The 14,448-nt window shown below is 46.7% G+C and overlaps 1 protein-coding gene across 1 annotated transcript in view; it reads right to left on the bottom strand.

Moving 5' to 3' along the window:
* Window positions 1-14,448, bottom strand: part of Smoc2 (SPARC related modular calcium binding 2) — a 127,751-nt gene that overhangs the window by 15,904 nt on the left and 97,399 nt on the right. Inside the window, exon 9 of the mRNA XM_055616174.1 lies at window positions 13,773-13,855. Within this exon, the coding sequence (XP_055472149.1) occupies window positions 13,773-13,855 (83 nt within the window). The remainder of the gene's footprint in view (window positions 1-13,772; window positions 13,856-14,448) is intronic.

Below are 14,448 nucleotides of genomic sequence, written 5' to 3'. Positions count from 1 at the left end.
TGACATCAGTAAAGAAAGACATTAATTACTTGACAATCAAACTCAAAAACAGTAAAAAGATGAGGATTTTCCCCCAATAGGTTGGATAGCCAAAGTTTTAAAAATTATGATCCAAGTCATTTTGATTACTGGACCATTGAGGCAATACTAACATGAAATACAGTAAATTTGGAAGTTCTGCACCTTGGCTATGTAAGCCTAACATGCCAGCGTTTTTCAGAAAATGGATATTCACTGCCCTAAAATACTTAGTGAGTGACAAATGCCTCCAAAATCAGATCATCTACTGGGAATAAAAGCATTTTCTTTCAGGATGGAAGAGTAATGATTTTCATAACTGGCTTCCGCTTTTTTATCTTTTAAAATTGTTATTTTGTAAAACTACTGTCAAGAATAGCAAAGTTATTGGTGCCTGGCACACTTGACACTAGTATTCGAAAAATTAGATCTATAACTGAACGTGGCTGAGTGCTTTCTGGAAAAACAGCTACTTAAGAACTCATTGGCAAGGCTGCTGGCTTGGTGCTTTAGCACAGTTGCTGCTTCTTGGGTGTCTCTGGTGTCACACATGCTGTTAGTCACTATCCAAGTCCAGCAACCATTAATCGGCTAGCTGTCCAAGAGCCTCCTGTCATTTGAAAACCTCAGGAGAAGATGACTGAAGAGAGAGAAGATTTAGCATCTCAGGCTCCCTAGGGCACCAAGCCCAGAAGAATGGAGTGAGGGGAATGATGTTAATCATGGTTTCAGAAAAATGCTGTCTAACTCTACATTTTCAAGTCACTAAACTGTTCTCTCCTCCTCCAGTCTGTCACTCAAGTGAAAGGGACCAAGAAATTCCAGGATAAGAGTTCAGAAAGCTGGCAAATTCTCTAGGGAAAGACCTTCTGTTTGACCCATCACCCCAGAACCCGGCCAATAACTTAGGTGAAATTTCCCCTCATAGAAAAAATTTATCACCACCATGCAACATGGCCACGTGGAAGCATTGGAATCTCTTCTAAAAACTCAGGCTGTCGGGCTCTTGGCTCTCCTCACTCTGAATCTGTAGGTCCGGTCTCCGGTTTGTCATCAATAGTGCTGATCCTATGTGGGTGTCATTCCTCTCCGCCTACTCTTAGCTCCTTCATCCTTAATAAATCAGCTCAAAGCCTCAGGGTGCTCAGGGCACTGTCTTCTTGGTTCCTCTGATGAGGGTTTCCTTCCTATTCTGTACAATACAGCACCATCAGCCACTGTACCCCTGAGCACAGCACCACCCGAGCACCCCACAAGAGCCAGCACCAACCTTTCCTGGTGACTGGCTGGGAATGACACTGGCAAGAGAAGCCATCCACACAGTTTCCTCACTGCAGATGAACAAGATGTTTCAATCTTCCCATGGTTCACCCAGATGCTGACCTAGAGAACCCAGAGACTCAGGGCAACTTTGCAAGAGTAGGAGCTGAGTAGTCTCATGGTGTATGATAACTAATCAGGCCACTCAATGAGAGGGCTTAGGAAGCGCACCCAAGGGTGTAGTGAGAAACAAACCAGCTTCCGATATGAGAGCACTTCCATGGCAGCAAAAAAAAAAAAAAAAAAAAAAAGACTGAGGAGAACCCCACCTTAAAACTCAGTGGCTCAGTGCCCAGTGCCTGCTAATCTACTCTTAGACTCAGCTGCTTGCTTAGTGGTGTATCTGCTCAATAAAGGTCAGAACGATCTGCCTCATTTCCTGATGACTCCTGGGTTCCCCAGGGCTGAGGCAAGGAGAGGATTATTAACGTGGAAGGTGCTATTTGGCTTCGGGGATTCCTCCCTATGGAAAGTGGCCAGATGATCTATATATCATAATCTCAAGCAAACTGAAATTTCCCAGGTGACAGCTGGCCTATTTAATTAAATCTTTGGAGCCATGAGTTCAGGCAGTCCATGTACTGGAGCAGCCCCAACCCTCTGATGACCCTGTGTGGAACCTTAAAAGTGCCCCATGCAGCAGAGGACCAATCACAAAAGACTACTGGCTGGGCTGCTCCAGGACACCTGTCCATCTTGGTTATTTGTGTTCAGGAAGAACCAAAAGCAAACAGTGGAGACAATTACACAAGGTGTTCAAGAGACAAACCTCAGTGATAGGGTGGCCAGCAGAATGGACGAAGTCAAGTACCATGTGCAAATACACAGGAGGCAACAGAGAGAGAACACACTGCCAGCCACACAGGGTGGACCTTTCAAAGTGCAGCAGTAAGCAGAGCTGCCAAGATTATGTTCACCAAGGTAGAAGAGTTTTTTAAAAAGATGTGGCTAACATCTCCTCACCCTCTGGCCAAGTGTGAGAGCAAATCCTCCATCCTGGGTCTTTTCTGGCCTCTATACTCAGGAATGGAATAAGATATACTCCAGCCTGTCCACCAGGCGTAAGACACACTGAAAGCCAGCTCCCGAAGCAAAGCTCCTGGATGGGTGCCAGTGCAGGTGGGATGCCAGGCAAGGTGGTGGCGGGAGATCTGAGGGATGCTTGAAAGGACAGAGTATCACAGTCCATCAAGGCCTCCACATATAGCTCTTCATCCTATAGAAACCTTGTTAAACAAGCCAGTCTGAGTAGAGCAGGGATGTGGGGAAAAGGGATATGATCCAAATGAGAGAATAATTTATACCGGCTAAATGCTGCTGGCTTTGCATTTGCAAACAGACTTTCTCTGAATTCCACTCCAGGCCTGCTTCTCAGAACTGAGACTGATAATCTCCTACAGACTTGCCCTGGCCCTACTCCAGACTCCCTCACCTACACTGTCGTAGACCCAGTGCTTTGGGGAACAGGAATCCAGTTCCATTCTGAGTGAAGTGTTGTCACCTCATGCCTCCATGCTTATTCAAATTTATAGGTTATGTTAATAACCTGAAGGATTTTCTGTACCCCTAGAGTTTTATTTGGGAAGCAGCCACTGCATGGGGAAACTGGAAGCTACTGTTTTCCTTTTAATAATGCTTACATCACCACCAGGGCCTCTGTTTCCTCAGTTTAGAGGCCGCACAGCCTGCAGCGTCCTGACACACGTACCTCACGTCTACTTCACATCCTGTCCTGGTGCACCTGCTCCAGACAAGAACGGCAGGCTGTGAGTGACAGAGACCTGTCCTCTGTATGTGGGGGGTAGGGGGCATCCACAGACCAATCCTGTGCCTGGCTTGGATCACACTGATCAGTCTTGGCATCACTGGGCCCCGAGTTCTCATCACCCTGCCATCAGAGCAGATCCTTCTCCACGCTCCAGTCAGGAAAACATCACGAGCTGCTGGCTCTGGTGGGAGCCACTGCCCTCCCGTCTGAGGGACTGCGTGGTGGCCTAATGTACGCTCCATCTCTGTTGCTTTAAACTTCAGTGGAAGCCTCAGCTAGGGCTCCAGGATTCTAGGCCCACAGGAGTGGACAGCACCCTACAGTAAGGGCCTGTGTGGAGAAATGGCTTAACCCTGTGAGAACGCCAAACTTCTCAGCAAAGGGCACACATTCTATCATGGTAAAAATATGTAGAAAAGAGGTCAACATGAAATAAAAATATGAGGATAGGAAGTCCGGGAGGAAGTAGGAGTTATGCTGATATACAAAAGATGGAGTCAGGTTTGATGTCATCAGCTAAGGCAGGGGAAATGATCACAATAATTGAACAAGCAGATGATAAAACACACTTCCTGACAGGGCACAAGGAGGGTCCTCCCTATGTCTGCTTGATCCCTCTTAGTGGAGGGGTGAGCTAGAGTCGGGGAATTGTTGGAGGTTGGTCTGATGCCTGTTACTGGCCCTCAATATCTGGTTATACCTATCCTTGTTTTGTAAACCTGCCTAAGACATACCTGATTGGTTGATTAAAGAGCCTATACCTGGGCAGGGTAGAATGGGGGTAGGCGTGGCTAAAGTTCCAGGGCTTTTGGGTTCAAGAGAAAATCATGGGAGAGAAATGGACAGGAAGAAGGGAAAAAGGAGGACACCACGATAGGTTAGCATGGAGAAGAAACCATGTAGGCTGAGAGAAAACACTCCAATCATACTGTGAAAAGGCTCAGATGAAAAATACAAGCAAGTATCATGGGATTATGAATGGAAGAGCAGATGAGGAGGACTAAGGTGGATGGCATTGGATGGGGGCTGGGAGATGGACGGTGGGGTCATTGAAACAGTGTAGGCATAGTATGCGCCTGGCCCAAGAGAAATAGGGCAATTATAAATCTATCAGATGTCTGTGTCTTATTACTTATGATAGTGGGTTAAATAACGCTGCTGTTATAATCTTAGGGCAATAATAAACATTAGATAGCTCAGCATTCATTTTCCTACAGCAGGGTGTCTATCTGTAAGATGAGGCTATGCAGACTGCTGGAGGGTAAGGGTATGAGTGGTCTGCGCAGGCTCCAGGAGGTGGGGACAGGCCCAGACTGCTTGTGTGGGATCTGGGCCCAGTTACTGACCGCTTCTAAGAAAACCAGAACTCTCAAGACAGTGCACAAAACCTCACCGCTGGTCAACTGGGCATTTACTACCAAGCTGGAGAGCACACTGTTTACTTTTAATGTGTAAAGAGTGAAGCCCAAAACATAAAACTGCCAGAGGCAAGCTCCAGGGTATAAGGCCCAACGCCTGAGGCATCAAGCTGTGGCTGGGCCCAACCCTCGGGGCATACAGTCCTGTTGGGCCACACAACCTCCAGCTAACCCTGCCTTTCTCTGGTAGCCACATGCCCTAAAGAACATAAGCATGAAATTCTCTGGCCCCCGAGGCAGCTTAGCTGCTGAGGAGCCAACCCAGGACAGTCCATGCAGGTTACAGAGCTCCTCTCCGCTCTGAGCCCTTACAATCATCCTCCGCAATGCATCAGAATGATTTTTTTTTTAAAATACAAATGTAATTACTCAGGGAATAATGCAAGTTCCTCAGCAGGGCAAGGTCTGAGTCCCAAAGCTTCCAGCCTTTAGCGTCTGTCTGAGGCCTGTAGGTGACCTCTGTCTGCTGCAGACTCCCCAGCAGCTCTTGCTTTGGTAATTTAAAAGGTCGATACAAGCTCTGGAGCTCCAGTGAAAACAGAGAAGGGTGGTAGGAATCTGAGCCCGCTCCTCCTGGGTACTTCTGAGAAGGACTCAGAACACACTTGGCAGTGTGTGCCAAGACTGCCTTCCAGGAATCTCCACCTCATGCCCGGCCTCTGCCAGCTTCCTACAGCCACACTGTCCTCAGAGTGGAGGAGACATTGTCTTCACTGGAGAACACACAGGTGCTTCCCAGAAATTGTCCCACCTGCAGCTGCAGGCGCCAGCTCTTAATGTCCACTTCTCCCTTTGTGGAGAAGGCTTAAGTGTCAACACCACTGGGAAGGGGCAGGGGACACTGGGTTGTAACCCAGCTCCTTGCTGACACTATGAACCCCATCTACTCTCTCCTTCAACTGACTTAGAAGCTATATGGCCTGCCAGATGCTATGCACAGAGGGTGTCGGGCTGGTGCATTCTGGGACACCAACCTATGAAAGAAGAGTTGATGTCTCAAGAATAGGTCATGGCCAAGGACGGCGCAATGGTGGAGCTGGTTATCTCTGTACCCAGTGTCTGCTGTATTCCTCTCATTACTTCAGGAAGAGTTCCCCATCAGAAAAATTACAGACAAAATCCCTACTGTTGCATCGAATGAGAAACTTGTCTTGCTTCGCCTGACGAAGGTGGACAGTAGTGGCTGTCACACAAGATAGTGTGAAGTGAGAGTAAGCCTCTCCGCCAAGCATGCTGGAGTGTGCTACAGAGGTGTCCTGATATGACAGACATCACAAGGCCTTCAGGCTGGCAGTCCTCTTTGACTTAATGGGACCTTGATGACAAGACATCGGAGTGGGAACTGAGAAAAGCATCATCTGTTGTCTGGGTACATGGGGATCCCACAGGCTCAAGAAGCTGATTAGATAGGAAAGAGCAAAGAGAAGAGATAGATCCATGGTGAAGCCTGCCAGCAGGAAAACACCCTAAGACAATCATCCCAGGAATTTCTGAAAGCCAATTAGCACCTAAGGGGCAGCATTGTCACCCTGTGTCAAAGAGAGGACTAGGTGTCACTGTAAGACTGCCCTCAGTTTGACAAGTCAGAAGAGAAGTAAAAAACAAAACAAAGCATGTTGCATGTTCTGAGGGAAAAAAAACTTTCTAGAAATCCCCAGGTCCTGCTATTATTCATCATAAACCATGTTTCCTTCCATTTTTGGCTACTCAGGAGTGTCCTTGTCGCTTGTCACACATTTATGCAGGTGGGCATTGAGGTCTTGGACACAAAAAGAACATAACCGAGTTTCTGCTACCAGCAGAGCCTTTTATAGCCTGTTGTAGCCATAGCCCCAGATGCCTAGCCAACAGCACTTTAGGGAGCTGGGTGTTGCCTGTCCTCTCCCCTGGACTTTCTCAGGGACCTGGCTGAGGGACCTGACATAGTGCTGTTGGGTGTGAGCTGAGCTGTTCTTCTTGTAATGAATCTGGACAAAAGCTTCTAAGAATTTTACCCAAACATACTCAGGTATCAACAGAGATTTTTAACCAATTCCAGGCTCCATTCTCCCAGGTTTTCTAGTTGTTTGTATTATTGTTTTCCTCTTCCTTTTGCCTAGGGGCATGGATTGTGAGGTAATGAAGCTATAATCTTGGTGTCCAGATCCCAGCTCCTGTAGAGCAGAGCTGGTTCTGCCATGTCCTGCACCCTCAAGAGTTCCCAGGTCTCACTTATATACAAGCACACACTCACACACAAAATGTTAGAAAGGAACAACTCACATTGCCAAAGATATTCGGACCATCTCTAGGTTCTAAACATAGGGGCACTGGGGTTGAAAGCCTCATGTCGGAATGTATAAAATAGTTCAGTAGGGGTGGAAAGAAAAACAGCAGATGAAAACTAACAGTGTCTGAGTGGCCTCGCTCAGTGAAGAGAGACAGCAGCCAACCTGAAGTGTCGCCTCCCTTCACAGCTGAGCGGCCTGGGGCATGTGAGACTTGAAGGCTGTCACTACTCCCTGGAATCTGAACCATTCCAGAACTGAGACCAACTCAGGAGCCATCCAAGGAAGCTAAATGAGGTAGGGCTGGGGCCTACAATAAAAAGGCAAAAAACACAGAGAATGGAACTGGGGGATAGCTCAGTCAATAAACTGTTTGCCTGGCAAGCATGAAGGTTGAGTTTGCTCTCCAAGAACCCATGTTAAACAAACAAACAGAACAAAACAAAAAATCCAGGTGTGGTGGCACACACCTGCTGGGAATGTGGAGCAAGTGAGTCCCTAAGACTGGGTGGCCAGGAAGCCTAGTCAGATAGGTGACCTTCAAACCAGTAAGATCCTGTCTCAAAAATCAAGGTGGGCAGCACCTGAGGAGTGGGATCATGAGCCTGCCTAGAGATGCAGGGCCCTTGGGACATCATTCTGCCTGGGCCATCCACTGAGATTCTTTAACAGATGGATGTATTACAGGGAGCTTTCAGCTTGGTTATGGTTGAGTCTTAACCAATTCAGATTAGCCCTGGGAGAAGCCTCGATGGATAATGCAAGCCAAGGACAGAGGACAGCAAGCTGGTCGTTTCTTCCAACTGGGAAGTTCTAGATAAATGGCCTTAATAAAGAGGCAGGAAATATTTGTAATAGAATAAAGATTGTTTAGCCACAGTTAAACATATTTGGTGTTGTCTGAGGACAGTGTGTCCTCGTAAGTTTTCGAAGTGGTCTCTGAGATACTGCTTACGCTCTTAACTCGTCTGGACGATGCTTTGCTCAGGATTGATAGTGACTTACACTTCATTCTGCCTCATTTCTTTGTAAACACTGCTCTCACAGCACTGGGGTCAAGTAGCTTCTCACGTAACTGGTGATGCACCTGCCCTGCCAAAGCAATGAACACGATTCTTCTAGACAACTATGGCTGGGGAGCTCTGCGTCAAAAAGCTGGCTCAGGGCCCAGGACCCTTAGGACTCTCTATTGAATGTCCCTCCTGTCCGTTTATGTGTCACTTAGCACACTTACTTGGTCAAATCCATGGATATCATGTGAATGCTATGTTTATTGTATTAAAATGTTGGGAGATAAGAAATCAAATAGATCCCAGTAACTCTCTAGAATATTTAGATGCTTTTTTGAAAGGTGATCATTTTTAAGCATCCTTCCCTATCAGTGTACCTCAGTACTCCAGGTTTGGCCTCCACAGTGATGGGAAATGTGTTTGAATTCTGCTTCTGCCTCCAGCTCCATGCAATGCTCTGGTCTGAGCCTGCTGCAGTTGGGGACTATGGAGGGGAAGGTGTACCTGTCCCTTGTGGTCCTTCTGATCTCTCCAGTGTCCCACCATCCTAGTGTGGCTTCTACCCTGCTGTGCAACCTCCCCTCCCCTCCCAACCCTTTTGCTGGCTGAGTCCTACAGTTTATCAATGTTTTCTACACACCGTGCATTGGTTCAATGGATGACAATCCAGGTGAATCACTGATGTGTTACCACAAATCACAGGTAGCTGCTTAGTTGGACCCAGAGTAGAGCTAGCCACACCTATCCACACAAGGCTGCTTTTTTGCACTTCAGGATGATGTTCATGTTGATGACAGCAGAGCCATAGACTGGGAAGGCCCATCAAAGCATAGGATACTGTTAAATGCCCAGTCCCTAAGGTGAAGCTGACCCTGTTGCTTATAAAGATGAGGTCTATGGGTAGGCTGATGAGCCTCTCGGGCTCTTTTGTCACTAGTAGCCACCATGGATCTGGTAGCCGGGGGAGGGGGTGTCTCCCAGGGGCTGGTCCAAGCAGAAGCAGGGGGAGCAGAAACCATGTTCCTCCTAATGTATGAGAACAGTAAATGCTCTCTTGACAGAATGCCATGAGTTCTCTCTCTCTCTCTCTGGTGCCCTACTCCTTCCAAGCCACCAGCTGTCCAGTGTTTATAGTTCCCATGCATTCAGCTTTCTTAGAACCCTTCGGTGGAAGAAAGTTCCTGTGTTCATCTAGTAAATGGAGGAAACGTCACAGCTCACTCAGGCCCCTGTGGCTTCAGAGCATTGACAAATGCAATCTCTGGCTGGCACTTAATTTATTTCCCCTGCAGGCTGGTGATGGAACATGTCTTTCTCTACTTTGTTTATTCTTATTTTTTTCATGAACAATTCCCATAATTTCCCCCAAAACCTTCTCTAATTTCTTCTCATTTTCTGAAAACCAGAATGTAACTATCAACCGAGTGCACTATTTTAATAAAAATTCCATTTGGAACTTTGGTCAGGTAGTACACAGCATTCCTCCTTCTTTCTTGCCTATCATTTGCCTTCAGCCTCATGTTCATGTCTTATAACTGAGAGGAAGGAAGGAAGGAAGGAAGGAAGGAAGGAAGGAAGGAAGGAAGGAAGGAAGGAAGGAAGGAAGGAAGGAGAGAGGACTAAACATGATGTTTGCTCTTTTTTTATCCTAGTGTCCAGGAGGCTCTTTCCTGTAACACACCTGCAAGATGGCATCCAGAATGTCCCCACAGACAAGACTGTCAAATTGCACCCCTGCCCAACCTTTGGCTTCTCTGTTTCCAGCTCTTTTCCTTGATGTTTCTATTCCTCAAAACTTAGGGAGAAGGTATAAGGTGAGCCTCTTGACTTGCTGGAACCACAATTGACTTTCCTCATCGAAACCAATTACATTCCCTCTTTTTCCCATGCAGTTGTCTTCTAAAGGTCCATCAATAACATTCTTCTACAAATTTACCTTTACACTCAGCCATGAAGACCAAGAATCAGAAACTAACATCATGGAGATGCGGGTCTCACTTCCAATCCTCATCAGGTGAGACGGCATATGTCTGTAATCCCAGAACCCAGGAGGTGAGGCAGGAGGATCAGGAGTTCAAGGTGATCTTTCCTTTCATAGCAAGTTCAAGGTCAGCATTTATGTGAGACCCTGTCACACATTTCTAATCAATCATAGATAAAGAAGCATAAAGGCACCTTGTTCCCAGCTGACTTGGGTCTGAATTCAGCACATAATCTGACAGGAGAAAGCATGGAAGTTGACAATTTTTTTTTGAAAGAGAAACGTTGACATCTCTCCCCGTCATGAAATCCTCCGGCTGTGTAAGGATCTGTCTGCTGTCTGCCCATCCACTTGGCAAGAAAGGTAAACACCGGCCCTTCCATGTGTCATGCAATACCTGGCAAGAGTGCATGGCTTACAGTCTAATTACCTTTGGGAAGGAAACTAAGCTGTGCCTAGGGCGAGGTGAGGATCATTTTCTGCTGCCTCAGAAAGTCATAATTAATTTTGAAGCAATTTAAAATGATGCTAAAATATTGCTTGAAGAAGGCAGAGGGAGGCTTGAGGGTTTGAGTCAAGGGTAGTAATTATGCCTGCAATTGTTGTGGGCTGCCAAGCGGGGAAGATGCTCCTGAACCTCTTCTGCCTTTCACTGGGTAGAAAGAGCTCTGAGGTATAACGAAGTGGCGCATTTCCAGGATCAGTTACCCTCCCAACTCTGGAAATGTTTATTCTTTTACAGCCTTATGCCGCAGACAAGACATGTGACTCAGTTGGTAGAATGCTCGCCTAGCATGCACCATAGGCTGCGTTCAGTACCCAGTGCTGCATAAATGAAGCAGTGCAGCACACGCTTGTAATTCTAGCACTCGGGAAGTAGAGGCAGGAGGATCAAGAGTTCAAGGGTCACCCTCAACTATATAGTGAGTTATTAGAGGCCAGTGTAGGCTCTGTGAGGCCTATCACAACAACAACAAAAACCAAAGATTGAAGAAGAAAGAAAGATTGATGTTAATTTAAATCAACAAATGTCTCCCAATGCCAAGTGGCCAAAGGATGGCAAGAGGAAGAGACTCCAGACAGGTCCAGATGGCGAGGCACAGAGAGTGTCCCTGGAAGGTAAGTCCTGGGAGAAGAAGGGAGCACATTTCCAGTGCACATTTCCAATAAGAAACCACATCGAATTCCTCACAAATAGCTCTTTCATCTCAAGAGAGTATGAGGATAGGAGGAGTGGGGTAGGTGGAGGAACAGAACAGGAACATTGTTTAAAACACCCATGAGCTTTTTAAAGATTTTTTAAAAAATTTTTTTTAAAAATTATGTGCCTGGGTGTTTGTGTGTGGGTGTGTGTACAGGCATACAGACACCCTCTAAGACCAGGAACATCAGATTGCCTTAGAGCTAGAATAATGGTGTGAAACACAGATGTGAGCACTGGCAATCAAAGCTTGGTCCTCAGCAAGAGTAGTGCCTGCTGTTGACCACGGATCCACCTCTCTAGCCACTCCCCAGTGCAGCATTTTAACTAGGAGTGAAAGAAGATAGATTTGCCAAAGGGGAAAGGACAGTGGCTCTGTGACTTTATGTTTCTATTAACCTGGTTTTCACTTCCCTCAAAGCCATGAGACAACCTGACACAGAAACCTAAAATGGCTTTGAACAGCCACCTCTCCACATACAGCCCAATACTAAAATGTTGGACTCCAAGCCTGAGTCATCACTTGCTCTCAGTTGGCATGAGCTGCCAAACAGGCAAAGGCTGCAAGCAGTCTTCCCAGCTTGATGTAGGAGATGAAGGCTACTCAGCCAGAAGGGAAAAAGCCTGTATTCACAGGAGAAAACTCAACCCTCAGCCTGCGTGTCACTTAAAGCTTTACCTACCCAGTGGCTGCTGGGTTATTGTGGAAATAAACTTCTCCTCCTCGCAGAGAAGAGCCTACATCCTGGAGTTAATTTAGGACTTTCCTGGATTTCTCTCCTAATAAGGATAATAATTTCCAACTAATGAAAGCTATTAAGTGGGCGTGAACAGCACTCTCCCAAACATCTTGGGACTGTAGAGCCGGGTCATTTGAGGGATGGTGAGGCCCTATGGTCCTTCCCCTTTGTGTCTACAAAGTACAGTGCCTGCCTTGGCTCTAACAGGGACCTCTTCTCTACGTGGAGTGCTGGCTCCCTGAGTAACTTCCTCTGACCTTCAGATAAGCCAAACAATGATATCGTGTCACGTTCTCCATAGTGATGACCGCTGGTTCTCACCAAATTACTTACCATTCCAGACTCGGAATCAAGAACAGTCACCTAAAGTGTGAAATCCCACCATGAAAGGAGCAAATGGAAGCTTCACTGGACAGCAGTGTATGACATTATAGAGGGGAAAGCCATAGTACTTAGAAGTCATAGGGAACTGTATTAGTAATACTAAGTCTTCGGTTCTTCAAGGTCAGCATTGGGAACAGAGGACCTAGTGAACTTCTATAGGATAAGGACTAGTCAAATCCAGCAAGCATGTTGCTTTTTAAAACTCATGTTGTCCATTGATTAAAAAGCCTGATGTCAGTTAACATGCTGGCATGTGCTACAATCCCAACTCTTGTGAGGTAGAAGCAGTAGGATCAGAAATTCAAGCCCATCTTCAGCTGCACAGGGAGTTGAAAGCCAGCAGAGTCTACTTGAGCAATTGCCTCAAAGGAAGATCTGATTTCAGAAACAACATACTTGTGGGAAAGTACTCTTTAGGCCAGACAGCCTCTGGGCTTGCTGAGAGGTCTCTAAATCATAGCATCCCTTTGCAAAGGTCTCAGGCACAGAGCCTATACCAGATCTGCCCTGACTCTCATCCTCCAGGTCTCAATCCCTGCCCTAAAAAGCAGAAAAAAGATGATCCTGATGATGTTGTCACCCGAGGGTTCCTGAACCTATGGGTGGACAGGGAGTGGGAACCAACTGGAAGAAAGCCTTGGTCAAGATCATCAGAACTGGAAGTGAGCTACTACTAACCATGCTGGGAGGAAAGGGTGGCCTAGGCCAGGGGGTGCTCTGCAGTGAGCATGCTCACATAATGCCATTGATCGATAAGGAAATACGGGTGCACTGGCCTTCTCCTTTTGTTTATACATAGGAAATATTTTTTTTCTTTCAAAATTACACTTTTTATAAATGAGTCCAAACTATGAAGGGAGCACGGAGAATTACTACAATTACTGACCAGAGGAAACCAGACCAATCCTGCCAGGCCTGGAGGACTTTACAGAGTGGCCTGTCAGAGCCTGGAGCCTGACTGAGCATGCGTAGTCTGCATGCGTAGGAGCTAATGGGAAAATAACCAGAGAAAAAATCTGTGGGCCTTTTCCCATCATGGTACTTATGACATTGAGTTCACCCGTGACGTCAGTGTAGGACCATCGGCTGAGGCCCTTGTTAAACTTGTCAGATATAGACAGGCACTGTGTGCCTTTTGAGAAAAGCAAACACCCAAGAATCATCTTCCAGCAAAAGCTCTGAGTCATTGTAAGTTTGATTCTACTCTCTGTTTAACCTCAAACAGTCCTTGCAGTTAAGTCCACTTGGTACACAGATGGAATTGTGTTTATTAAAGCCAACCGCCAGCTTCGAATGCCAGTTCAATGGAGAAAGTGAGTTCAGGGTGCCCATCGCTCACTGAGTAACTAGAAGCCTTGCAGAACCTCCCAGGAGTTTTGTCACGTGGTTCACTTTACAGACACCTCTTTCTTCCCCTTCATGTCTGGCCCTGGGCTGGTGGCCCTTCCACACCGCCAAATTTGAGTGAGCTCTAACACCAGCACGTGTCTTACATGTCTCTTACATAGGCCCCCATGTCTGTTGGGACCCTGGCCCTTAGAGGAGCCAGAAGGCAAAGGGTCCACCAGGCCACAGGGAGGCAGAGGTGTCTGTTTCCTCAGCCCACATTACACATGGTCCTGCGTTGACACAGAGCCGCCTGACCCCCATGGATGATGTACTCACCCTGCAGTGGCCGGTTCTTGTACAGGTCCCTGGCCTTCGCTGGGTGAGCTCTGGCTGTGTTGTCACACTTGGGCTGCTCATACCTAGCAGCAGGGATAAGAGAGACAAGAGTGGGGTTGAGACCTTTTTCACATCTAACAAGCTACATACAGCTTTAGCCCAAGAATCTTCCGTAAGACCCACCCTTGTATCACAGCCCTGTGATTTAACTCCTTGGTGGCTTGAGCACACATTTCCTAGATCAACTTACATCTACAGTCAACAGGACAGGGGCTTGCAGCTTAACAAACATGGTCAGGCTTGGCCCCTTAATCTAGTTCCAGAGAGAGTCTTGTCTAGTAGTTCCTGAACCATCCATGACCCTCCCCCATCTTCTACCTTGTGACTTCACACAAAGCAATTTTCATGCTCAGCTGTCTCCTGGAGTGTTTTCAAATGCATGGGAGTGAGCACTGCGGACATGAATGGAGCAAAGGTCTGGCCACCTGGCTATCTTCAGAAAGGAGCTAAGGTCTCAGAAAGAACTTAGACCCCACAGTGATATCATTGAAAGGCTAACTAATTTTCAGTCCAACTCATGGAGCTACAAAAATTTGTCCAGACATTTAAAAAGAAAAGAAAAAAGAAAAAAGGAAGGAAGGAAGGAAGGAAGGAAGGAAGGAAGGAAGGAAGGAAG

Source organism: Psammomys obesus, unplaced genomic scaffold (assembly GCF_907164565.1).
Source record: "Psammomys obesus unplaced genomic scaffold, mPsaObe1.curated_primary_1811, whole genome shotgun sequence".
NCBI classification, from domain to species: domain Eukaryota; kingdom Metazoa; phylum Chordata; class Mammalia; order Rodentia; family Muridae; genus Psammomys; species Psammomys obesus.
Note: the sequence above shows the minus strand (reverse complement) of the source record. Positions and strands in the feature narration are given on the sequence as shown.